The sequence below is a fragment of the Bos indicus genome, chromosome 11, assembly GCF_029378745.1.
Source record: "Bos indicus isolate NIAB-ARS_2022 breed Sahiwal x Tharparkar chromosome 11, NIAB-ARS_B.indTharparkar_mat_pri_1.0, whole genome shotgun sequence".
Classification (NCBI taxonomy): domain Eukaryota; kingdom Metazoa; phylum Chordata; class Mammalia; order Artiodactyla; family Bovidae; genus Bos; species Bos indicus.
Window position 1 is genome coordinate 29,287,741 of NC_091770.1, and position 27,807 is coordinate 29,315,547.

At 40.3% G+C, this 27,807-nt stretch overlaps 2 protein-coding genes across 6 annotated transcripts in view; both read right to left on the reverse strand.

Annotated features, from left to right (window-relative positions):
* STPG4 (sperm-tail PG-rich repeat containing 4) overlaps positions 1–4,977 on the reverse strand; it is a 39,438-nt gene extending 34,461 nt beyond the window's left edge. For all 4 annotated transcript variants that reach the window (XM_070798606.1, XM_070798605.1, XM_070798608.1 and 1 more), the window contains exon 1: positions 1,110–4,977. In XM_070798606.1, coding sequence (XP_070654707.1) covers positions 1,110–1,142 — 33 coding nt within the window. In that variant the 5' untranslated portion in view covers positions 1,143–4,977. The remainder of the gene's footprint in view (positions 1–1,109) is intronic.
* A 146-nt stretch (positions 4,978–5,123) lies between these two features.
* Positions 5,124–18,077, reverse strand: CALM2 (calmodulin 2). Of its 2 annotated transcripts, none has more exons than XM_019970112.2 (6): positions 17,969–18,077; positions 12,343–12,373; positions 7,027–7,170; positions 6,805–6,911; positions 6,272–6,407; positions 5,124–5,784 (listed from the first exon to the last, which is right to left on the reverse strand). In XM_019970112.2, exons 1-6 carry the CDS (start codon positions 17,969–17,971, stop codon positions 5,756–5,758), a joined length of 450 nt encoding a protein of 149 aa, XP_019825671.2. In that variant the 5' UTR covers positions 17,972–18,077; the 3' UTR covers positions 5,124–5,755. The 2 variants fall into 2 exon arrangements, with proteins under 2 accessions (XP_019825671.2, XP_070654710.1); XM_070798609.1 differs by lacking the exon at positions 17,969–18,077 and adding an exon at positions 17,808–17,867.
* Between the last annotated feature and the right edge of the window lie 9,730 nt (positions 18,078–27,807).

A 27,807-nucleotide genomic window follows, 5' to 3' on the forward strand; every position in this document is an offset into this window, starting at 1 on the left:
TATTAGATTTATGTTGAATCTTCTCTGTTGCACATTTATAGTCACAGAAATTGAACTTTTTCAGGCAAGTTAAGACAGGTCTCCACCACTACCTCAGTTCAGTTCAGTTGCTCAGTCATGCCCGACTCTTTGCGACCCCATGAATTGCAGCACACCAGGCCTCCCTGTCCATCACCAACTCCCAGAGTTCACTCAGACTTATGCCCATCGAGTCAGTGATGCCATCCAGCCATCTCATCCTCTGTCGTCCCCTTCTCCTCCTGCCCCCAATCCCTCCCAGCATCAGGGTCTTTTCCAATGAGTCAATGCTTCGCATGAGGTGGCCAAAGTATTCGAGTTTCAGCCTCAGCATCAGTCCTTCCAGTGAACACCCAGGACTGATCTCCTTTAGGATGGACTGGTTGGACCTCCTTGCACCACTACCTAGGACCAGGGAAATGAAGTGGGAGGAAGGCAGAAGTAAACATGACACGTCTGAAGGAAGGTACCTGGCAGCTGCTGTTTTGTTTAGCCCAAGACAGGTGACCTCAACTTCCCCTATCTCCCACTTCATATTCATTTCAGGGGGGGATTACTTTACACAAGTTAGGCTAAACATCCCTTGCCCAAATTTATTTAAAAACTAAACAAGACAGTTTCAAATATTTTATAAATACTACAGTAGGAAGCAAGGCAAAAACGTGTCCAGTAGTCCAAGGAAGGAAAAACCCATTCTCTTGGCAGACGGTGGGGGAGGTGGGGAGGAGGTGGAGGGAGGGAAACGAAGGAATCTAATAACCTTGTTAGAGCAGTTGTCCAGCCCAAGTAGCAATAGGTTAAGATCGGGGGTGGAGGGTGGGAAACAGGACAGGAAACAAAGGACGAAGGGGAAGGATAAGTGAGAGCTAGGCAGGAGAAAAGCAAACGAAGGGCACTCAATGATCAGGAAGAAAGGACTGCAGGCGTGGGTGTGGAGGTAGGAAGCGGAGGGGCGCAAGGACCCAGGATTAGAGACAGCTGGTGTTTTTGGCGGAGCCCTGCAAGGGGAACAGTGTTTTGAGAATTGAAGGCAGGGAAGGTAGGCGGTACCGAGGCCAAGGCAGAAGCCCCATGCCTCAGGTCTTCCTTACTGCGGTGGAGGTGATGGCGATAGACTGATCCATTGCTGCCTCTTCACTCTAAGCCGAGGCTGGCGTCCGGTTGCCAGGAGGCGCCTCTGTCAGCCGGCTCCCGAGCATGCGCAGGAGACCCGCCGGTAGGTTTGGCTCTGCTGGTGGGGGAAGGGCGGCAGGCGCACACTTGGAGGGCCCGCGCCAAGCCTAGCGAAATCGGTCGAGATCGTCACGCACGTGCATGGTAAGAAAATCTCGAGGGCTCAGGAGTCACCAAGAGCCTGCGCCAAGGAGGCTTGTAAAGGAGCTAGAGCATCCCATCATCTCCATCAGCCCTTTCCCAAATCACCTCCATACTAGGAGATAGCATGCTTAAGGAAAAATCAACCTTAGCATCCACGAAGATTGTTTCTCAACTCCTCCAGAAGGAAATTTCTGGGTGTCACTGCTTTGAGAAGTGCAGTGAGCTCTGGAGACAACATTCTGTGAAACCACGGACCACCCTTTACCCTCTGTATAGACCCTTTTCATTGTCAGCCTATCTTGGCTGTAGCTCCTCAACCTATACACAGTTCCATCTTTAAAAACAAACGTCCCCTCAACCTTAATCGATTTTATGGAATACCTGCTGTGTTCCAAATACTTCACATGTATTTAATCCTCAAAATAACCCTGTGAAATAGGTATTAATCCCATTTTACGCACGAGGGAAACAGGCTCCTTGGACAGTTTAGCACAGCAGACTGCATCACAGAACAGTGGCAGAACCGAGTTCAAGTCCAGGCCTGACTCCAGTGCCAACGGCCCGCTATACCATGGAGTTTCTGCTTCCTGTCACAAACTTTCAAGAGTAGTGTAGATTCATTTCTTTCCTCACCTGCCCCATCAGATCAGATCAGATCAGTCGCTCAGTCGTGTCCAACTCTTTGCGACCCCATGAATCGCAGCATGCCAGGCCTCCCTGTCCATCACCAACTCCTGGAGTTCACTCAGACTCACATCCATCGAGTCAGTGATGCCATCCAGCCATCTCATCCTCTGTCGTCCCCTTCTCCTCTTGCCCCCAATCCCTCCCAGCATCAGTCTTTTCCAATGAGTCAACTCTCACCTGCCCCATACCTCCCTGAAACCATCTTACTCTGACATCACACACCTTTAAGTTAAAAACTGCACTTAATAAACTAGCCAGTTATTCAGTTGCCAAAACCAACGGGGATTTTTCAAGCTCTTAGCAAGCTTGACTTTTCAGTTCATCACTGCATTGATTGCTCTTTTCCATCCTTTTTGAATCCCTCTTCTCCCCTAACAGGATTTGTATTTGCTGATTTATTGTGTTTGTCTATAAAGAGGTGAAATATATTGGTACCCACATGGGGTAATTATGATTAACTTCATTGACACCTGGAACAGTCTGGCACAATGCATTCAATAATCATTGCCTTTAGAACAAAAGCAAGATTTACAATCTAGTCTCATCTTCCCATTAGAACCTCCTGATCTGATGTATACTCAAAAATCCCAAACATGCCACCCACCACGTCTCCCCAAATGCTGACCCTTCTGCTTAAAATGCTATTCCCTTCTTCATGGCCTGGCAACCCTCAAGAGTCAGCTCCTCCAAGTCTCCTGAAGGACCCTGTGCCTTCTTTATTGAGGACTCATTGTGACAAATCATATCTCCTCTAATTTGAAACATATCCAAAACAGGTTTTTGTCCTAATTTTCAGCCCTTTCAACACAGTAAGTTTTTTTATAAGTTAAAACCAGAAAATGGACTATAGCAGCACTTTTCAAATGTGCCCATTAAGTATCTGGAAATATTGTTAAAATACAGACTGAGATTCTCTAACAAGATCTCACAGGTAATCGTGTGGGTGACTTTTCTGGATAGCAAGAGAGGACACCATTAAACTTCTAAAATACAGGGGCTATTCAATAAATTCATTTAACATAGCCTTAAAAATAGGAAAAAGAGCAGGAGGAGACAAGCACCAGGTTTGAAATAAACAGCTGAAGTTATAAGACCAAGAGACAAGTAAAATACAGAACTTTCACCAAAAGTGATTAAGCTAGTCCATCACTGTGCCTCATTTTACTTTCTTATTTTGGCTGAGCCTGTAAAACTGGCTCAGCAGACTAGGGACTGGTACCCTAGAGACTGAATACAATGAAAGGTACAGAGAAGTCCAGAAACCCATAGAAGGTATGAAATATAAGGGAACACCTAGATGAGAAAATAGTTTTGGGTACTGCAAAAATAGAAACAGCACGGGTCAATGATTTCAAGGACTTTGCCAATAAAACAGACCAAGTATGTAGAATAAACAAAATGTCCCCTTAAGAAAACACTGTCTTGTACAGTATACTGTTTGATTTTCAGGTTACCATAACAGCAGTTTTAAAGGGAGGAGGCCGTTCTCTTTGTGAATACAAGATTACACTATGTAGAGATCAACAGTGCCTATGCTATGCATCAGATTTTTAATAAAAATTCTAGATAAAATACCTCATATTGTAGAATCATTTTTAACTGCACAGTGATAGTTTTGGTTAACTATCTGAAAGCAAACATGCTAGGATTGTATTGAGAAAAAATTAACAATTACCATGATGCTTCTAATATAAAACACGTAATATGGTTAAGACTTAAAAAATAACGTTTTTTATAGTTCTGATTTGAGTAAGATTATGTAATGCTTAACTGTGTGACTTTCGTGAAGACTACAAGAATATAATCAGCAGTGTGATGCGCGCAAGTAACCACAAAACATGTTTTCCCCTTCCTCCTTACCAACTTACTTCAAACTATTGGAACTAGAAAAGCACCGATATTAACTTTGCCTAATCCCCTCATTTTATAAGGATCATAACTGATTAACAGCATAGGTATAATACAATGCAAATACTAAGAACTATGCTAAGTGCTGTGTGTGTGTGCTCAGTCTATGCTAAGTGCTTTACCTAAGATTATTACAAAAGCCAAGTTAGAAACCACCTGGGTAAATTACACCCATTTTACATGTAAGATAACAGAGGCTCAAGTAGTATTGACCTCTTCAAGGTTATACAGAGCAGTGATCTGACTACTGCTTCAATAAAACTCCAAAGCCTATGTTTAATATTCTGGAGATTATTATGCCTCAGTAGGACATGAAACACGTATCTAATGAAGGTCTTATTTAATCACCTGCCTAATATGTAATAATACCCTATTAGGATGATCAATTCCTGTAACTTCCCTTGTCCTATCTAAATCATGTCTCTTTTCCTTCACAACCATCCAGTTTTCCATTTTCTGGCAGAGTAACATTGGTATTAAAGTAGTCAACAAAGCACAGTAACCGGTCAAACAAATTGCCCTCTAGGAAATTAAAAGCCTTGTGGCTGTAATAATCAAGGAACATACTTCAGTGTTTTCATCCTGGCTCTGGTTTGCTACAGATTTAAAAGTAATTAGAAAAACAGAAACCTTTATAGACACCTTTTGTACAAAGAAAGCAATAGTTTAGAAGCAAGGAAAACTTCTAAATAAAACAAAGTTTAGTTACTGTCAAGCCACTACCAAAGACACTTATTTGTAAAACATGTTGAAGATAGTTAGGCACAAGAGAAAATTCTTTGTTTTATGGTGGGAGAATTAAAAAGCACTGAGTAAAAAATTAGAAAACAGGTAAAACAACTACCCCCTGCCCCAATTTGGATTTTAGGGTTTTAAAGCCCAAATATTTAAAAAAATCATTGCATGGCTGAAGTCAATATGGATAAACAAAGCCAAAGCTGAAAATTACAAAAGTACGCAACACTGGATACCTACCATATGTCAATCCCCATGCTAAGTACACTTACACAAGAGTTTAATCTTTCAGTTAAACCTTTTGAAGGAAGTATCACAATCTAAAAACTAAACACAGTCTTAAATAGTTAAAAAAAAAATTAAGTATCTAAATTACACCAAGTAGAAGAAATTACACTCCCAATTTGACTGTCCAAATTGTTCAACATCAAATTAATTAAATGACTCGGATTCAGAGCAACAGTTGGGTAAATTGTAATTTTTTTATTGGAAAACAAATATACAACTTGGAATGGATTTGAGGCAAATTGTGCCATAAGCAGATTTTCTTTAAGTGGCTAAAACAAAGTTTAAAAAGCAAGTTAACAATAAAAGAAAATGTTTCTGGTATAGGACCAGCAGTACAAAAAAATAGTGTACGAGTACCTGGATAAAACACCCGTTTTGCAATAGTGCAACTTTTAAGTACATATTGTTGACTGTCCGTAGTCCACGCAGAGTTACAACTCCACACTTCAACAACAACATGCTGACAGTTCCTAAAGAAAACTACTCAAAAAAAAAAAAAAAGGCATAACCCAGATGTTCCCTCATTTGACCAACTCCATCTAAGTTTAGATGTGCAGAAGGGCTTAGATATATCCAGAGTAAGCCACATGCAACATGTTACTTGATCAATTTTCTAAAATAAGGTTTCAGGACAATGACAGTAAGATAAGGGAAGAAAACATGGAGGAATGAAGTCCTAATTACTATACATGCATATTTTTTTTTGACAGTAGGGGGAAACCTTTTACAGATAAGTTACAAACAAAGAAAAGGCAAATAAACAATTTTGTACAAGAAATTTAACACATTCTGTACAATGTCTTCACTTTGCTGTCATCATTTGTACAAACTCTGAAAAAGAAGAAGTATACAAAGATGTTGAGTCAATGCCAAAAGTCTGACAAAACCAATCACATTTACTCAACTACTGAGCAGTTCCCACTCCCCTGTCTTTTGTCAAAACTATAAAGTACAGAGGAAAGCTAATTTACTGCTAAAGCTAGATTCTTCACAAATCAAAAATTATTTATGATTATTAACAAATAAACCAAATCATTGCTTTAGTTTATCATATATAATACTTCTGAACAGAAGCATGAATAATTTCAGACTTAAAGCTAATTGAAGGGAAAGGATAATCCAATGAAAGACATTAAAGTCACCTTAATTTTGAGGATCCTGAAATAAGTTTAAAGAAGCTTTTCAAACTGTTCCACAATGGTACCAAAAATGGTAACCAAAAATGGTTTTATCCTAGTTTGGAGTGCAGTGCTTCTTTTAAAAGGGTAGGATCTGATAGTAAAGCACAGGATACAGCTGTGACAGTGCAAAGACTTACCTTCATAGTTTACTTGACCATCACCATCAATATCTGCTTCCCTGATCATTTCATCAACCTCTTCATCTGTTAACTTCTCTCCAAGGTTTGTCATCACATGGCGAAGCTCTGCTGCACTAATATAGCCATTACCATCCTGCAAAAAATTTAGTAAAATGTCTGAGCAATATTATCGATGTAATGAGCTAGATAAGAAGTTTATTAAACTTCACATTCGGGAGCAAAATATACTTTAGAAATCCACACAAACCTTTATTTAACTATTTCTTAGTTCCAAAGTCAATACCTCTTCTGCCACAAAACTAATACTATATATATATATATGTATATATATAAAAACTACTGGGCTTCCCTCATAGCTCAGTCAGTAAAGAATGTTATTAGGAAATCTTCTAAATTCTTAGAAAGCTTCTGCTTGATATTAAAGTATGTTGGCAAATAATCACAAAAACAAATCTTCAGAGATTAAGAGATCCTAATATATTTAAAAATCCTCAAATTAAAATGGAACAAATCCAGTTTCAAATACTTACTTTATCAAACACACGGAATGCTTCTCTAATTTCTTCTTCACTGTCTGTATCTTTCATTTTTCTTGCCATCATTGTCAGAAATTCCGGGAAGTCAATTGTGCCATTACCTGCAATGGTATTAGGTGAAGTATTACAATATTTGAAATATTGAAATATTACAATAGAATTTAAATGCCACTTCTTCAACTCCCTCTTCTCAAACCCAGAATTAAAAAGATGTACCATCAGCATCCACTTCATTAATCATGTCCTGTAACTCTGCTTCTGTGGGATTCTGCCCAAGAGATCTCATTACAGTTCCCAATTCCTTTGTTGTTATAGTTCCATCACCATCCTTGTCAAATAGTGAAAAAGCTTCTTTGAATTCTGTTTGAAAAAGAAAACACAATCCAAATGTACAGGTTAAAAATAAAGTAACCTAAGCGAAATGTATTAATCAACTCTCAAAGATACTATATGGAGATAGGACCTGAAATGGGATTTTTATTTCCTGAAGGTGGAAAACCTTGTGGTATTTCAAACTTTTTAAGTTAATCATATGTTCATACTGATCTACCTGGGAGTTTTTTCCATCTAAAATCTCACAGGGAACTCCAAAATCTAGACTAGATAAAAGTCAAATTATTGTTGAAAAAGCAGAACCAAAAAACCCCAAATGTCTGCTTCTGTATTTTCTGTTTAAGCTGCTCTGTGGAACACAATTCTAAATTACAGATCTAACCTACACTCACAATAGAAAAGGACCAAATACGTTTATTTCTGTACAGCAATTGTACTACTTACAGTAATCCTTACAGTCAAAACTAAGTCCATTTAATCACTTACTAAATCAAAAACAAAAAACTATAAACTTTAGAACAACATGCATTAAGCTAGTTTCCTTTTCTGGAGGACAGAAGAGGCTATCACCAAATAATCTGTAATGATGTTAACAATGGGATGATAAAGGTATATATGGCCAGTTTTAACTGTTATTATCACTGAAAACAAAAATAATTTAGACCTCTCTTCAGAATATAAATTCCAAGCTTGCAACAGAATGAAATTATTGCCTAAAATCTTTAAGATACTATTGTGAAATGATGTTGTTTTTATCAATAGTTCACCACTAGTTTACATGGAAAGCTACTAGAACAGTCTAGGATACCCGAATACAGAGAAACTAGAGATTTACTTTAACAGTGCAAGAGAGCATATTAATAAGCTAATAACAAAGCGAGTAGGAGTAGAGATATTAGGCTCAATCAGCAAGTAAATACAAAAACATAAAGCACCGAAACTAAAAGCAGAATTTGGAACTCAACTGCCTGGGCTCTGCTACTAACTAGTAATTGAACCTTGGGCAAATTTTCCACCTCAGCTTCCTCATTTTTGTTACTTAGGGCTAATTGTACCTTCCCTTGTGGCTCAGCTAGTAAAGAATCCACCTACAATGCGAGACCTGGGTTGGGAAGACCCCCTGGAGAAGAGAAAGGCTACCCACTCCAGTCTTCTGGCCTGGAGAATTCCATGGACTGTATAGGCCATGGGGTCACAAAGAATTGGACACAATTGAGCAACTTTCACTTGTTCACTTGGTACCTACTTTCTAAATTAAATAATTAATGTAAGTAAAGCACGTTGAACTATGCCTGGCAAGTACTTAAGTATCAAGAAAGAGATGATGTCATTTTCCTGTAGCAAAACTACAGAGGAAAACTTCTCTTGACTTTCGAAGTCCTTTACTTTCTACCTTATACTGCCAAAGGGTCTCGCTCCTATTTGTCTCCTGCATGTAGATCTGACCAAATTTCTTATCCTTCTCTCTTTGGCCATTACATCTATGCCCACTAATGAAGACTTCAGTTAGTCCACTCATCTCTCTCAACGTAATACTTTTATTTCTGACATCCTACAGGACATCTCCCCTAGCTGACCTCAGGGAAAACTTAATGAAAATGAATTCCATATACAGCAACCCTAGGAACACAAGCAAGTTACCTTAACTCTTTTCCCCTGAAACGGGCCTGCTGAATTCTGCTATTGAAATACTGCCTGATTCTTTTTTCATCTCTACATCCAACATTTTGGTTCATGGCCCCATCATCTTTTATCTGGACTATCACAATAGCCTCCAGATGGGTTCCACCAAGTGGGTTCCAAATGGGTTCCACAAGTACCTGAGTCCTATTACCATTTTGGATTATCACATTATTTTCTTCTGCTTTGATTCTTTTAATTGTTTAGCTTTAGACTAGTATTACTGTAGTATGTGCTACTTACTCTCAGTACTAAACAGTCCACTCCATTTAAATGTTAACTTGTTTTCAGAGAAACTCACCCAATATTAGAAGCTTAGAACCAAACTACTGACTGATCTTATGAAAACATGCAGTACTAACCTAGACCAATTCAATGACAAAAGTAAATCAGTAAGTCCTACAAAGAGCAGAATTTGATAAAAGTATTTCCACTTTACCCGAGTCTTTTAAAAAAACAGATGTACAAATACTGTCTGGAAGTATGTAAACTACTAAGAGTTTGAACACATTAGCATCTATCACCTAGTAACTTGGCCTCCAAGAAAATTACTTAAGAGATTTGTATTTAATTACATTCTCTGCTATAATATAGGCATCATTTAACACCATTATGTACAAAAATCCCCAGATATAACTATCAGACATAATCATTTTACTAAATGACTTAATTTCAAAAACTATTTCTGAAAGATGCATGCTACACATCTATGTATGTTCTAAATTTTAAGAAGTTTAAGAGGCAGAAATACCTGTAAAATCCTGAAATAAAAACAAACTGAAAAATACAATTCACCTGCTTTTATAGCTCACCACCTGTGCTTCAGAACTTGTTTAATCTTCATATATAGAAGCCTATCATTTTAAACAAGTAATTCCCAGGAATGACTTGAAATATAAACCTAGGAGTCAAAACTCCAAAACACAGTAAGAAAACAGGTCTCTTCAATATAACTGATGGAACCTCCCAAAATCTATTCTAGTTATGCCTAAGTTGAAACTTTCAGAAGTCATATTATTACTTGTTTTAGATTTTCATTAGCAACCACAGGATACCTTTCTAATTATGTTTTACATAAATTCACATTATTATTAAAACAGGTTATCGTAATTAAGACAAATCTAATGTCTGTTTACCAATTTCTATTTATTTATAAAATTCTGAACTTAATGATCCTTTAAAGGCCATATATTTAAATCCTTAAAGGCCTTTATTATTGAGTAAGATTAGTACTTTTTTTTAATCAAGTAAGTTTTATCTCTACACTGAAATTTAAAACTTTAGGCATAAATTTCTTTAAAGAAAAAAATTATTTTACATTTTCCCTTTAAACACCAACAACTAACGACATCATGGCAATTCATCAACAAAATTAACTTGCTATTATTGATGTCACACTAGACTGTTCTGGATTGCTCTTTAAGACCAGGGTAACGTAAACAATTCTAGACACTTCACCTAAACTATAAGTGTACATTTTTCTAAGCGAAGTTACCTGCTAGAGGAATTTTAAATCGGTCAGCATATGAAGATAAAACTAACTGAAAAAGTACCTTAGTATATTCAACTTTGCAACTCAAAAGTAAGGGACTCTAGGAGGAGGCAGAGTGATTGTTAGGATAGAGTAGGTACTGCTTTAGAACATATCTGTGTGGCACACATCTTTGAAAATTTATATATTCAGGAAATATTTACTCAGTCCTTACTGTGTGGGAGGTAGTGGGAAACAAGAGGAAATAAGGATTTTTATTTTAGTAGCATAAAAGCTTTAGCTCCTCTACTTTAAAGGTTCACTAAAACCTGGGCTCCAAGAACAGCTTTATTAAAAGCCTAGGAAAAGGCAGGGTAGGGAAAGAACCTGGAACAGATTTTTCTGCTACTCTCACTAGAATTTAATTGTATGATAGGAACCAATGAAAAGACAGAATTTATCTTAAGGACAATGTTCCATGAACTGCATGTATTTTTTACAAAAATGCTATCAAGTATTGAGGATTGATTCTCTTGAATTTAACAGACACAAACTACTTTTTAAAAGAGTTGTATGTGTGTTTGGGAAAGGAGTAATGAGCACCAGCTATGTAACTGGCACTTTGAATAATTCACTATCTACCCTAAAGTGAACAAAGCTGTGCCATGCAGAACTACCTGACTGAGACTACGGAGAAACAAAGGCAAAGAAGACAGGTCTATTAGAGAAGGTAAGAACTTAAGATTGGAAATAATAGCCTGAGTCATACATAAAAAACTATTCCAGAATAACTTACATTTCATCAATACACCTAAAATACTATAATATGAACAAAAGAAATCATTTCCAAAGCTCTGCCTGACTCCTTCAACATACTCTATACATACAAATTTACCAACCCTAAAGAGCAAATTCCCAGCTTAAGTCAAATGCACATAGTAAGAAATAAAAATAAAGCCTGTCAAATTGGTCCTCAGTGCTAATAGCTTTCTACTTTATACAGTCCAAGCAAATATTATCTGTGATGAGAATTTGAGATTATTGATTTCTGGCTCTGCCAAGACTGTGTATTAAGTGTGGGGTAGTAAAGTAATACCTGAGTTTCAACTGGGTTTCTCAGTTTTCTCTAGCGTTTAAAAAAAAAAAGCTTTAGTGCTTTTGAGCCCTTGAAACTCCTTGCCTATCAGGAAAACCATTGCAGTTAAAACTGCCTGATGCTTTCCTTACTAAGTCTCTCTTTAATCAAAGTCAAGGAATAGAGTTTGAAAAGCATTTCAACACTGAAATTAAAAAACAAAACAAAACAAAAACCCATTTAGAAGTTTCCCCAATATTCTGTTAACTAGCCACCTCAAAAATATTTGAATAAAATCAAAAGTACTACTGGTTCAGCATAATGACTACATGACATCAGGTTTTATGGAACAATTTCACATTTTCACAGCAAACTAAAGGATACAAAACAAACTCATTTCATTCAATAGCTGTCACCGCTTTTAAGATAAAATTCAAATTTACTGCGTCTGTAAAACAGAATACTAACTTTTGGATCTAAGTTTTTCACTAGAGAAATGGTTATTCCCTGACTGACCAATCGTACATGCAATTCTAAGGTTAAGATATTAGCTACTTTAAATCACAGTTAAATTCAACATTCATTTTCTGATTTTACATTTCAAGTTAACTACTACTTGGCCTCTTTTCTTGTGGAGACTGATTTGAAGTTTCAGTGTTAAAAACTGCCCAGAATTAATCTTTAGACTAAAATAACCTCAAGAAAAACAAAGAGCACCCCAACACCAGGCTCAAAAGTATATCTACATAACCTAAAAACATGTCTTTAATTACAGTTAGCCCCACACATCTTACACAGACAAGTTTTCCTTTTCATTTGCCAAAGCAGGTTCAATTACTCTCTTACATTACACTTGTTCCCATCTACTACACAGATCAAAGTCAATTCTTTCATACAAATATCTTTTTTTGAGAATGGCTTTTCAATTTATAATAAAATTCAACAGGTATAACCTAGCAAAGTTATTTCTCACCTGCAATCTGCTCTTCAGTCAGTTGGTCAGCCTAAAAAGAAATCAAAGAAATAGGTAAGTGGCTTGACAGTATGTAGTTTAACAGTTACAGAAACAAGTTTAAAAACATTTAGGGTTCATCTGGTTTCATAAACTTCTCAACTTCATTTAGTTCACTCGGTAGTACCAAACACAGGGAGCAGAAAATACATCTGATTTATCTCCAAAGCTAAGCTACCTTGCCCCCAAGTTTAAGACGTGAAAATATTTCAGAATATATTCGAAAGTCTAAATTTTACATTAATTTTAAAAAAGCAAATCTAGCACACTAACACTACAAAGTTTAATTGGAATTGTACTCTTCTAAATCAAGGATAGATGCAAAGAAGCATTGTTTCCTTTCTCAAAGTTTGTATATGTAAACTTAAGCTCATCTCCTCAGGTAGATAAAAACCATTAATACCAGAAATCTCCACCGAATCAAAAAATCAACAAGAACTACATTTAAACTTTCCCTGCTGCTAAGTCACTTCAGTCGTGTCCGACTCTGTGCGACCCCATAGATGGCAGACCACCAGGCTCCTCCGTCCCTGGGATTTTCCAGGCAAGAGTACTGGAGTGGGGTGCCATTGCCTTCTCCGTAAACTTTCCCTGTAAGTGATTAAATACTTCACTTGGACACGTGATGTTCCAAACCTCAAAAAACCCAAAGATTACTAAGCAAAACTCTTTATCTATCAAAAAGATAAAAATCCAAGGTGTACTGGTTGGGGCAACATGAAAGTTACCAGTTTTACTCCTCTTCACCTGCCATGCAACTGCAGAGAATCCAGGATTTGAAGTACATTATTTACAAAATGTTAAGTCCAGTTATTCATTTTCTTTTAATATTTAAAATTCCAAAGTGATAAGATTTGATATTTTTAGCAAATGGAGAACAGTTACTTGTTTTTACTTTAAAAAAACAAAAAGCATGTTCAGGCATTTGCTGTAACCCATTATATATGTTGCTTTTACTCAATCTTCAAACCCTAAATGGAATTAATAATACCATTAATACTCTATCTTACAGATGGGGAAAAAGGCTAAGGTTAAATTTTAGGGAGCAGGAGTACAAAATAACTAACATGTAGGGTCAGGATTAAACACTTGTTGGACATATCCTCAAGTTTTAAATTCAGAGCACACTATAAAGATACTTGCAAAATAATAAGGCTCCCTGTTCCTCATGTGGCCTTCATCTGTGGACATGCACTGCTTATTGGAACATATATCCAGAGGCACTGACAAGAAGTAGCTTCCTAGCTAACATTCCTACCTACAGAAGTCAAGCATACTGTGATTAATCCATTCATTTATTGATATGAAAGAAAAACAAACACTGCCTGGTTTCATTTTAAATGAACACACCCCTGGAAAGGATAATAACCTTAATACAGGATGGCATTCACATTTTCTCCAGGGGACAGCATGAGAACATTTGAGAAGAAACCCAGAAAAGCAGAAATTTCTTTCCCTAATCAATTTTGATTTGACCTTGAAGCAAATACAAGGTCTTTAGAAAAAAAGCCAAGTCTAGCAATTTAAAATTGAAAAGCCAATAATCAAGCTCAAATGCACAAGTTAATAAAATAAAAATTATCTACTTTTATCCTTAACAAATCCCAATTGTCCCAAGTATTTGGTATAAAATCAGATTGTGTTCTCTACGAATAAGAATTAAAACCCAGTAAGTCCACTGATATTTTTTACTGTTAGAGGCTGATGATTTACCTCTGATCTAATTCCATCCTGCAGGACTTCTATCATTTCTAAAAGAAGGATAACATGGCATGGTGCTTTGAGGCATCACTGGTTTAGTATCCCAGCTCTGCCATGTGACCTTGGACATGTTACTCAAACTCTCATTGTCAACTTCATCTGTAACACAGAATATTAATACCTACCTTGCACAGTCATTGTGCATTTAGAAGCTATATAAAGGGCTAGCCCCAAAAGTTCAGGGAAAATTATTTTATGTAAGTTAATTAACCAAAGAACCTAAAATGTTAACATTAAACACCAACCTGACTAGTTCAACTTTCACAGTGAAGGTAGACAGGTGGGGCATTATCAAGCCCTTTACAGCAAACTCTCCATGTTTCTTTTTAACTTTGATTTAAGATGAGAAAATCTATTTCCACAAACTGAAGCCACAAGCCCAGGAACAAATGGGGCAGAAGAAATCAGTTTAGGACTAAAAATGTTAACCCGAAAGTGTGGAAAACACAGCAACATATGTGAACGCTGAAAGAATGACTGCTATGTGCAGAAACTGAGACAGTGGGGTTTTTTCAACAAGTTGTGAGGGAGGAGATTTTGGGAAGACTCACATATGAAAGCTGAGAAGGCTTTAGGAAGAAAAAAAAACTTTCTTTTGTATTTACGACTAACCCAGAGTCCAAGGCTTTAAAATAACCTTCTTCAGTAACTTTCAGACTAAAAACTACTGAAAGTAAAAACACAAAGCTCCCTAGCACTGTAATTTGTAAGCTTTTTCCAATGACATGCAAATGAATTTGGTTCTTATTTTTGTCTATACAGAGTGTCATTTTCTTAGTAGAAGAACTAGAAGAATTATACTTTTGGGAAAACTCAAGCTCATTAAAATGTGTTTACCTCAGTGAAGAGTAATTCACTAGAGAGATGACTACTTCTTACTCCTTTATTTCTACAAATATCGCTTTCAACTGCTACTGTCAACTCTAGAGAAAGCTCCCAAACATTAGTATATGTTCAGGTTCCAGCTGAGACTTACTGGACTAGACTGTGCATTTTGAAGAACCACAGGTGATTTGTAAACACTGAGAAAAACAGAGTCCACTAATCTAGACTACATGTGTGACCTTAAGGGAATTATGTGCCTATTTAACATTTCCCAAATGGCATTCAAAAGTAGTAGGTATGGATACCATGGAGCTTATCTAGTCAAAGGTGGTATAAAAATAATCCAAAATTCTTATCTCAATAAATATATGAGTCCATAGGCTTGAAATGGAGCAAACTTTCGTTTTGCATTCATTCCTGTTTACTCCAAGTATTACTTACTTAGATACAACAAAGGCTTCCATGCTAAGCAAAAATTTTTCTAGTTTCAGAAGTCAGGGCATTTGTTTTTCCTATATCAAAAGCTGTCTCTAAGTTATTTCAGATAGAACAGTATCTTGGCCCAAAAGGGAAACTAGAATAAACAACTTAAAAATTAGGACCTTTATTAAAGGCCTAATTTGATCAGTCTACCTGAACCTAGAACTTTCAATACTTTAATAGAGGCATAATTAATTTCTTTAGTCTAACAGAAACAGATCTTCTTGCTGTTCGATGGGTATTTATTTGGATTCAAGTGACCAAAAGTTCCACGTCTTCACATCTTTTACTTATCTCATCACCCCTGCCTCAAGTCTTCTTAATCAATCTCCCTTTCAATGACCATGTATCAACTATACGTAAACCCAACAGCCACATGAGCAAACTTATTCCGTATCAAATAAATTTTCATTCTTTGACTTTATGGAGTCCTAATTTTAAACCTTCAGGTCTTGTAATTATTAAATTACCTATGCCAGCGGTAAAGAACCTGCCTGCCAGTGCAGGAGACATAGGACAGGAGGGTTCGATCCTTGGGTTGGGAAGATTCCCTGGAGTAGGAAAGGGCAACCCACTTAAGTATTTTTGCGCAGAGAATCCCACGGACAGAGGAGCCTGGCAGGCTACAGTCCATAGGGTCGCAAAGAGTCTAACACAACTGAAGTGACTTAGCAAGGATGATTCCCAGTTTAGTTAACAATGACTGTCAAAAACACTCAAAACAGTAATGATGTGATCAGTAACTACAAAAGCTTACTTTTGGCAAAGGACGACGAAAGGGTAGATACAAACTGTGCCTCATCAAGAAAATCTGAGATCTTGATTTAATTATCAGACTGATTAGAAACAAACTTATTTTTTATTTACATAATATAAAAAAATTCACCCCACAATTCAGAACCTTAATTACATGCCAATATTTTCACCTAAAAGAGTAAATTCAACCAGCATATTCAAATTTAGAATAAAATAATTAAAATATCAAAATGGAACGAGTACATCAAACAAATGTGAACTCCCCCCCACACCCATACAGAGTGGAGGTTTCAGTTGGCAAGGATTCCCAACTCCTGTTTAAGATGTCACCTTGCCTCCTGGACACACCCATCGCCTGTAACCACTTGGCAGAAGGAACCACAAAATAAGTATTGCAAATTACCTCGCTCATTAGACTTTTTCTTAACAGGAAAGAACAAGAGTTCCGGTCTCAAGTGACAGGAAAATGCTTTAAAAAAATCCCGTCCCCCAATATACTCTTCTATCACTATAGTCTTTGACAATCATTAATGTACAAATGAATCAAACCTCACTTAAAAGATGACCTGGCATTTTCGCTACGGAAATAGGGAGTTATTTTCAAGGGTGTTGGTGCGGGGCAATAGTGTTAATGGATCTTAAACATTTCAACGTGCACGTGAGCACTCAAAAGAGGACTGTGGCCCCTGTTAAAGGCATCCTTCCGATTGTTACTAGAGGGTAAGATCGACTTTGGCATCAGAACGGGAGTCATCCCGGAGCGGGCTTTCGGTGAGTGAATAGAAAAACGCCTTTCAAAAGCCAGCTGGAGTCTCTGGCTTTCTCTAACGAGATGCGCAGTGCGAGGCTGCGCCTGACTTCAGATATAGTCATTTCCTTCAATGACAAAACCACTTGAATTTTTTTTAGAATTACTTAGCCTGGGAAGTGGAATTAGGCCTCAAGGCCCATATGTAGCAAAAAGATCAGTATTCACCTAGCTTCCTCCTCGCCGCCGGGGGTGGGGGATGGGAATCGGACGAGGCTGCCCTCCCCAAACTTTGCCCGACCGGACGACCCCGCAGCGCCGCGGGACGCCCAGACCTCCGCAGTCCCGCAGGTGCCAGCGCAGCAGCTGGGGCTCGAGCCGGGTCTGGCAAGCGACGGCCGCGGTCCCGAGCCCGCCCCGCCCCCGGCCGCTCCCCGCGGACTCGGCCCACTCAGCTTGTCCGCCCGCCCGCTCGCGCGCCCCCAGCTCCCTCCCGGCCCAGCACGCGGGGGCTGCGGGCTAACGGCGGCGCGGGCGCTCGCCCCGGGCCTCGCGCGCTCCCGCCCGCCCCCACGGCGCATGGCGGCCGCGCGCGGACAAAGGCGCTTCCTGGCGCCCGCACCAACCGTCCGTTGGGCTTTTGAATACGGCCCCTGGCTGACCTTTTGAGATGCCCGACCCAAGGCTTCTGGGCTCCCGCTCCTCCCGCCCTTCTACCCTCGCCTAACCCAGCTGCCCCCGCCCCGGCTCCATCCTCATCCAGCCTCTGAGGAACTCCAAGGTCCCGGGGGCGCTGCGCCTGGCCCCCAGTACACCACGGGACACCTCCCTGAGGAGAGTGGGGGTGGGGGAGCACCTGCGACACAACCGCCGTGGACGCCCCCAGCCTCTGGCGCACCATCCCCCTGGCGAAGACCACTCCTAGAGAGTGTGAGAAAGGCTAGTTCCCTTTCGTCCATTCGCTTCAGCCTCTTACCCCCTACAGGCCGAGCGCCCGCAGCTTAGCGACGCACTCACCATGCTGCAAGCGCTACCGGTCTCCGGGACGCAATCACACAACCACTCAGCTCGCTCGCTCCACTCGGACTAATTCTCCCCCTCCGCCCCCAGCGCCTCATAAACACCTCCCTCCGCCAGATCCCTCCGCCACACTTCAGATAACGGAACATCATAAACGAGTCCCGGCCAACCCCCTCCCCTCCAACGCCTCTCGAGACCCTTTTATCCACAATTATGTGATAGACGATGCAAAAGATAAAGGGAAGGGGACGAACGGATGACGTAACTGTGTTTCACTCCCTAGCGAGCCGTTGAAGAGCCGGTGGAGTGGCGCCTGAGAGGCGCTACTTTGCGGCGCGGAAGAGCATCGTAGTAACGACGCGAAGCGCGATGATCGTTGAGCCCTCCTCTGATTGGCTGGTTCGTACCTGCAATGCGTCACTGGGGCTCGCAGCCGCTGCCGGGACGCGGTGCAGCTTCTGCCGTTGCGGCTCGGGCCGCGCTGTCCTGGCAACTGCGGTTGGCTGGAAAGCTTTCCTCCTCCACCCATCCTTCCTTGCTACATTTGCACGAACGCTTTCCCGCCCCGGTGTAGGGGGTCTACGAAAGTAGCGATTAAGAATGAAGCTGAAAGACCCAGTGAAACCCGTACCCCGCGCTCTTCATCTCAGCCTCGTTTATCCGCCTTATGGAGGCCACACGTTTACCATGTAACTCCCCCACAAAGCGAAAAGTGAAAATCACACAGTCGTGCCCGACTCTTTGTGACCCCATGGAATTCTCCAGGCCAGAATACAGGTATCTTTTTCCTTCTCCAGAGGATCTTCCCAGCCCAAGGACCGAACCCACGTCTCCGGCATTGCAGGCAGATTCTTTACCAGCTGAGCCCACAAAGCCCATGAAAATCTTCGTAAAGGCGAATGCAGCTGTTTACCTGACTAATCCTAAAGAAACTTCCGTTGATACTTCCCCTTTGGTGGCTCAGACCGTAAAGCGTCTGCCTATAATGTGGGAGACCCGGGTTCAATCCCTGGGTCGGGAAGATCTCCTGGAGAAGGGAATGGCAACCCACTCCAGTATTCTTGGGCTTCCCTGGTGGCTCAGACGTTAAAGCGTCTGCTCGCAATGCGGGAGACCTGGGTTTGATCCCTTGGTTGGGAAGATCCGCTGGAGAAGGAAATGGCAACGCACTCCAGTCATGGACGGAGGAGCCTGGTGGGCTACAGTCCACGGGGTCACAAACAGTTGGACACAACTGAGCGACTTCACTTTGCCTTCATCATGCGGATAATTTACCAGGAGGGGGGAAAAAACGCAGTATACAAAATTCCAATAGCTCCTTGATACTGTGGAATAATAGGGTTCTGGCTTGGAGTGAGACCTGGGTATGAGTACTGGTTGGGTCACTTTTGTTAGATGTATGACCTTGGATGAGTCATTTAATCTTTAGCCTTATTTGTAAAATGGAGGTTACAATACCTATCTTGAAAGGTTATAAGAATTAGAATCATATAAAGATTAGCATCTAGGTAAAGTGTTGAAGTACCTGGTACAGGGTAGGCACACAGTGGTTACTATAATAAAACCATAGTATTGTGTATATGTGATCATACTGAGTTTCCTAATGAATTTGCCCTTTTGAGTCTTTAATCTCTCAGGTTTAAATGAACATTTTTGAAGCCACATAGAAATTAGCTCTGAAATTGGCATCCTTGTGCACTGTTGGTGGGAATGTAAAATGGTACAGCCGCTTTGGAAAATAACATGGCAGTTCCTTAAAAAATTAAAAATAGAATTACCATATGATCCAGCAATTGTGCTTCTTGGTATATACTCAAAAGAACTGAAAGCAGGATCTTAGAGATATTGTTACACCCATGTTCATGGCACTATTCAAGACAGCTAAAATGTAGAAGGGATCCAAGTGTTCATCAGCAGATGAATGGATAAGCAAAATGTGGTATACATCTGTTGTACATAAATGGCATACTATTTGGCCTTAAAAATGCTGCAATATGCCACAGCATGAATGAACTTCAATGACATTATGCTAAGTGAAATAAGTCACAAAAAGTCACATACTGTATGATTCCGTTTATTTGAGGTATTTGGAATAGTCAAAAATCACAGAAACAGTAGAATGATGGTTGTCAGGGAAAGGGGGAACAAGGAGTTATTGTTTAATGGGTATAGATAAGAGTTTCGATTCTACAAGATGAAAATAGTGGTGGGGATGGACGGGGATGGTAACACGGCATTACGTATTTAGTACCACTGAACTCTACACTTAAATGGTTATGACGATAAATTTACGTGCGTTTTGTCACACATGAAAATGTTTTGTTTTTTTTTTTTAATTTTTGAACTTTTAATTTGGAAAACTTTAGATATAAACTATATACAAGTGGACTGTAGCCTACCAGGCTCCTCTGTCAATGGAATTCTCCAGGCAAGAATACTGGAGTGGGCAGCCATTCCCTTCTCCAGGGATATACAAATGGAGAGAAAAGTATAACAAAAAAAGTACCAATCACTTAGGTTTACCATTTTGTCATTCTGTCATTTGGCATTCTGTCATTCTTGTTTCATATATTCCCCATACCCCATTTAAAAACAATTACCTTCTTGGTCCCACCCAAAATAAACAAGGGTGTGCATAACCTGGAATATTTAACAAGTGAACAGCAATAATTTATATACCGTATAAACGCATTTGAAAATAATGTAATTGTTACCTTAGAGGGGGCTTAGAGGATTTCGCCCACCGCAGAGATTCCAAAGAGGGTTCCCAGAGAACATGACTCCTCCATTGGGTCTGACATGATAATGGGCCAGGAAAAAGCAAAAAGGCAGGGAGGAATAGAGCAGCAAGTTTAGATGAAAGAAAGAGCAAAGGCAGGCAATTACATGGCACAGTGGAGGAGTGTCAGTGGTTAGGCATTACCAGGGTGAGCCCACTTCAGGAGATAGTGCTGGGAAGTTAGGAAGAAACTAGGGATTCATGCTCAAACTGCAGTTCCTCAAGAATGTTGGTAGAATCACTGCCCAGAAAAAATCCTCTTAGGCACAACAAGACTTCATAATTTTCCGATTAAAAAGCACAACCTTGTAAAACCTAATGAATAGCATTTTCAGCAAACCAAGGTAAGATCTGCTTATTGAGAAGAAGAGTCCCTCCAGAATACCTCCAGAATGCCCCGCAAGACCAAAATACTTTCTTAACAGCTTATCTGAACCAACATGGAAAGCCTCAGTGGAATTTAACCTGCTTTAAACAACTTAGACTGGAGAAGGCAATGGCAACCCACTCCAGTACTCTTGCCTGGAAAATCCTATGGATGGAGGAGCCTGATAGGCTGCAGTCCATGGGGTCGCTGAAAGTCAGACATGACTGAGCGACTTCACTTTCATGCATTGGAGAAGGAAATGGCAACCCACTCCAGTGTTCTTGCCTGGAGAATCTCAGGGATGGGTGAGCCTGGTGGGCTGCCATCTATGGGGTCACACAGAGTCGGACACGACTGAAGCAACTTAGCAGCAAACAACTTAGGCTTCCCTGGTGGCTCAGATGGTAAAGAATCTGCCCGCAATGCAGGAGACCCAGGTTTGATCCATGGGTCAGGAGAATACCCTGGAGAAGGGAATGGCTACACACTCGAGTATTCTTGTCTAGAGAATTCCATGGACAGAGGACCCTGATGGGCTACAGTCCATGGGGTCACAAGAGTCAGACATTGAGAGAGGAACATTTTCAAACTTAGACATTTTCTCAAGCCATCTAAAGTATTTCTTTCACTAGACCAGAGGTGGATTCGCTTTCTTTCAGTCACGTGAATCAGACACAAAGTAAGAGCTCTTTCAATTAGTATTGGCAACCCTGTGACCTTCCTGTCAGATGAATGACTGCTCAATAAAAGCTCTGGACCCCTCAGTGTGCTTCTATTGTCCTTGCTAATATGGTGAGGCATTGATGCCACAGGGGGAGGGCTTAATTAACTTACCCCACCAATGAAACAAGGGCTTCCCTGGTGGCTCAGACAGTAAGGAATCTGTCTGCAATGCAGGAGACCCAGGTTCCATCCCTGGGTTGGGAAGATCCCCTGGAGAAGGAAATGGCAACCCAGTCCAGTATTCTTGCCTGGAGAATTCCATAGACAGAGGAGCCTGGCATGCTATAGTCCATGGGGTCACAAAAAGTCAGACACAGCTGAGCTACTTTCACTTACGAATGAAACAGTGTACCACTGAGAATGTCACTTAAAAGTGGGTAACTGCGTCAGAATTAAGCTGAAATCAGAGCCCTGAGGCCACTCTCCCATTACCCTCCATTCTGATATCACCCAAGTCTAAGGTTTTCCTCAGACATTTGTCTCTGATTCTTCCTCGGATGGAAGAGCCATCAACAGTTTTTTTTCCTTCAGGCTAGTCATTAAGAATATTCTCTCTTTATACAATACCCCACCAGTATGCAGTGCTTTTACACATGAAATTTTTAATGATCAGAAATTGAATGACAAAAATGAATAATCAGTTCTTCTAGAAAATGAGTTTTTAAAGGGACTGATGTATAATGTATAACTAGCTTGAGTATAATATACAGATGCATGCTTACAGACAGATGTATTGAATCAAAGAGCTTTTAAACAAATATTTGATAATCAAATATGTCTGTTTAAAGACAATACAGAAAAGTTCTTCCTGGTTTCTCAGGTTGAATTTTATTAAGGCCTCTCTTGCAAAACCTTCCTTGCTATTCTCCCAAATCTTCCCACAATCTTCTCCCAATGGGAGAATGGCATTGAAACATGTGAAACATCATGTATGAAACGAGATGCCAGTCCAGGTTCAATGCACGATGCTGGATGCTTGGGGCTAATGCACTGGGACGACCCAGAGGGATGGAGGGAGGAGGGAGGAGGGTTCAGGATGGGGAACACATGTATACTAATTAAATAATTTTCTATTAAAGAAAAAAAAAATTCAAAAAAAAACACACAAAAAAAACCTTCCTTGCTGACCTCTCTAATAAGAGAAAGAAAATGAGAGAAAAAAAAAGTTGAGACATACATTTAAAGACAATGTGGTTTTTGTGTATTTGAGACTGTTCCAAATCAATTTATTTATAGAGCATTTGTCTTCCACAAGATGACTTACAGTGCAGCTTGACTTTGGCAACTGCCAGCTGAGAAGCAGAGTTGGTGACTAACCATTGCATCAAGGCCCGGGAAGTTGGTTGTCTACTTTCCTCTCCTGACTGGTGAGATCTTACGGCTTTCTAACTTTGTCTATCCTGGGAAAATAATAATTCACTTCCTCTCCAGGCCTCAGTTCCTCAATTTGCAGAATAGAGATAACACAAGCCCCATCCTTTGACACTTCTTTTCTGTAGCTTCTCTCTTCCAGCCAGCTCTGCTATGAACGAAGGCAGAGGACAATCTCAGTGGCATTCTTTTTTTTTTTTGACTGTGCAGGGTCTTTGTTGCTTTGCGCAGGCTTTCTGTAGTTGAGAGAGCAGGGGCTATTCTTCATTGTGGTGTTCAGGCTTAGTTGCTCTGCAGCATGTGAAATCTTCCTGGATGAGGGATCAAACCCACGCCCCTCTGCACTGGCAGGTGGATTCTTATCCACTGTACCACCAGGGAAGTCCCCCAGTGGCATTCTGGATTGCAGGTCCTGTGTGATTCTCAACAGGTGAAAGAATTAAGCCCTAAATGCCCTAAGGCACTGACAGTGTGCATCAACTTCTCTCCTATGCATCTAGAATAGAACTTGTTTTTACACCAACCTGGAGAGAGATGACAAAATAGTACTTAGATGATTTTCTTGTTCTGTGGTTCAGATAAGGAGCCCTGGTTGAGAAAAGGAAGCTATCCCCTTCTAGGACTACAGGGTAAAACAGAGCTGGAACCAGAATACAACCAGGTCATGAGAGTGTCTCGCCCACAGCATCATCAGTTTGATGAGGAGTGAAGAGTATAGGGAAAACACTGAATCCTCCAGACTTACTGAATAGGCTTATGCTCATATATACATGGAAAAAGCTGAGGGTCATTAACTTTGATATTGACACTGCCACTCACTCACTTATTTATTCATTCAAAAAAAAAGATATCAATTTAGGGTGACTAACCATATAGGTTTGCCTAGAATTGAGGGGTTTCCTGGGACACAGGACTTAAATTGCTGAAACCAGGCAGTTACAGTTAAATTAGGGTAGTTGGTCACCCTAGAAACCATGATCACTCATTTAATAAATCAGATCAGATCAGGTCAGTCGCTCAGTCGTGTCCGACTCCTTGCGACCCCATGAATCGCAGCACGCCAGGCCTCACCAGCAGTCTATTACGTGCTATAAATGTGCAGTGAGAAGAATGAGTTATGATAAGAATGACCCCAGGGGCACATAGGAAGACAGCCCAATGGGCAAGAGGAAGACTTCCTAGAGAATGTAATCCACAGGAATTTGGGTTAAGGTGGAGAAAGAGGGAAAGGTGTTTGAAGCAGAGAGAAGCAGTAAAGAACAGAGACATCGTCATCACCATCATCACTTCTACCATCCTCATGACACTTGCAGCCACGGTGATTGGTTGCTCACCTCAGGCCAGGCCCTGTGCTGATCATTTTATATACACTGTCCATTTTATTGACCATTCTATTCCTCTTGAAACCCTCTTCTTGCTTGGCTTTTGGAACTTAGCTCTGCTAGTATTTCTCCCACCTCTCTGGCAGTGTCTCTGCAGGCTCCTTGGCTGGTTCCTTCATCTGTTGCTTAAAAGATGGCATGTCTCCAAGTTTAGACCATGGCTCTCTTTTCTTGTGACTTTGGATACCCACTGTAGCACCCCCCCAACTTGCACAGCAGTGGCTGTGTGCTGATCACCCCCAAATACAGATGGCCAGAGGTAAAGTCTCTCCTCAATTCCTATTTAGTATTTTCAGCTGCTCAGGATCACCTTAACATTTGTAGGCTCAGTCAAGAGTAAAAATAGAGGCTTACAGAGCGTATGTTAAATGTGTTAAAGTCATAAGTCAATCTAATGAACAAATAAAATATATTCTATCCTCCTACCTTGATGTATAAACTTTCATAATAACCTGGAAGGCTGTGGTCAATTGTAGAATTTCAGATTTCCACACCAGACCATGAAGTGTGCGGAAGCCATCCTCTAACCCACGGCGTACAGTCCTCCTCTCACCCTCAGTCCATCACATACTATAAGGGGGCTGGCATCAATATGTGCACTCACTCTGGTCCTTGTGACCAAGTCCATCATCAGCCCCACAAATAGCTGCTTCTCAACCATCCCTCAGAGCCTAGAAGCAGGATCTGTGCTATCTGAGCAAGGAATTCTGTGATCCTGGAGACCTAGAGGAGTCTTGAGTAGGAGAGAGTGTGGGCTCTGGGTAGGGAGGTCCCTGTGGCCCTGAGTGGAGGTGTGCTTCTGGAGGAGAGCCAGAGCGGGGCCCTAAGAGAGGGTCCTCTCTTGAAATCCTAAATGTGTCTATTGACAACTCCTCTTACAGGCCTTCAGGCCCTGAAACATCACATCAAACACTGAACCCAGCATAATTTCACCTGGATCTGCTTTCCTGTATTCTGATCTCATTGAAAAGTGCTTCCCTCCACCCCATCATCCAAGCCACACTACTGGCAGATACCTATGTCTGCTCCTGCTGCTTCCTCTGCCTGGAACATCCTTCTTTGTGTTCCTACTACCTGCTGCATATTCATTCATATTTGCCCCGAGCATGATATTCCCTGTGATGTCTTCCTAACCCTACAAGCCCTCTCTCCTTTGTCCAAAGAGAAGGAATCACTCTCTCTCAAAATATCCTTATAGATCAGTGAGACTGAGTTCCTTCAGGGACTTTAGCTATCTTTGTACCCTCACTATCTTGCATGGTGCTAGGAGATAGCTGATGTTCAGTAAATTTGTTGACTGAATAAGTGGATGAACAAAGATATTATTGTTTTGTACATGCCTTTTCCATGTGACTTTAATAGCACTCAGAAGATTTTTCGGAGAAGGCAACGGCACCCCACTCCAGTACTCTTGCCTGGAAAATCCCATGGATGGAGGAGCCTGGTAGGCTGTAGTCCATGGGGTCGCTAAGAGTAGGACACAACTGAGCAACTTCCCTTTCACTTTTCACTATTTCATGCATTGGAGAAGGAAATGGCAACCCACTCCAGTGTGCTTGCCTGGAGAATCCCAGGGACGGGGGAGCCTGGTGGGCTTCCGTCTACGGGGTCGCACAGAGTTGGACACGACTGAAGCGACTTGGCAGCGGCAGCAGCAGCAGCAGCAACAGCAGCAGAAGATTTTTACAAAGCATGAGTTGTCTTATGAACACCAAGATCATTTTTATCAGAGAGAGTAGCCAGAGGATAATTCTCATCTTCTTATGTAAGTTTTATTTAAATCAATTTGAAAATGCTAAATATGAACTTAGTCAAATATAATTTTCATCTTCCTTGGAATTTTTGAGATGTCATTATACAATGATTGTTTATACAATTTTTAGATTGTAATTTTTTCTCATCTTATTTTGAGAATTTATGATTCAGACCATATTAGTTTGATGAAATTAAGAATTAAAGCAATTAATCATCACATAATTAAGCTAAAAAAATTGTGCTTTCAACTTTGAATAGTTTCACAGAAAAGAAGTAATTGATGTTGTGGCTCACATTGTGCTGGTAGTGTGGGGGCCTCCATGGAGGTGTGAATTCTCTGCAATGGTACCTCAAATTTTAACTTCATTTTCTTCATACTAGCTTAATAAGGTAAAAATCAGGATTCCCATTCTCAAGACTGGGAAGTTGTCATTATTGGGGGTCCTCTCTTTCTTTCTCATTGTTTTCCATTCCCTATCTGATTATCTAGCCAATATTTCTAGGTTCTTTTCAGAGAACTTAGAGTAAATCTTCATTTTTAATGTCTTAAACTAAACTTAGTGAGATGTTTTCCTTAAGTGACTTCCCTCTGCCTGAGGAAAGGGGTGTCACTTAGCGAAAACATCTCCTTTCTCTTACTGCCATATTCTCATGTTCACCGGCTTCAAAGTGAAGCAGTCAGAGCCCCTGCCATTCATGTGGGGGCTGGGGGGCAGAGAGGTGCCCCTATTACAATAATAGGATTGATTAGGAATAAAAGAGCTTCTGTTTTTCCAGATATAATCTTTTTCTCTGACTGCCAATTTCCTCAGAAATTTAGTTCTCAATTTATCTTTAAAACTTTGGACAGAAAAGTTGAAAAAAGAGTACAATAAACCGTTCAGGTACCGTCCACTTAGATTCAACAGTGGCTAACATGTGCTGTGCTTGCTTTCTCTTTCTCAGTCTCCATCTCTCTAAGCTCACATGTGCGTGTGCACACACACACATACAAATGTGAAATTTTTTTGGATGAACCATTTGACAGTAAGTTACAGACATTACACTTCAGCCCTAAATTTCAGCATATTTCTCCTAAGAATAAGGATATTTTCCTAAAAGGCACAACACCATTACCACATTTTTAAAAAATTCCTTAATTTTATCTTTGATCCAATCTATACTTAAATTTCTGTAATTGTCCCTGAAATGTGTTTTATGGCTGTTTCATTTTTCCCAACTAGATCTGACAAGGATTACACTTTGCAAGGCTGTGCCTCTTTAGACTCTTTTAATTTTTTTAATCTGGACCGGTTTCCCTACCTCTGTTGTTTGCTCGAGATATTGATATTTTGAAGAATCCTGTACAGTTTTCTTTCACAATGTCCACGCTCTAGATTTGTCTGATTGTTTCCTTCTAGTGTCATTTAACTTGTTCCTCTATCCCTCTATTTCCTATACAGTAGAATTTAGGTCTTAA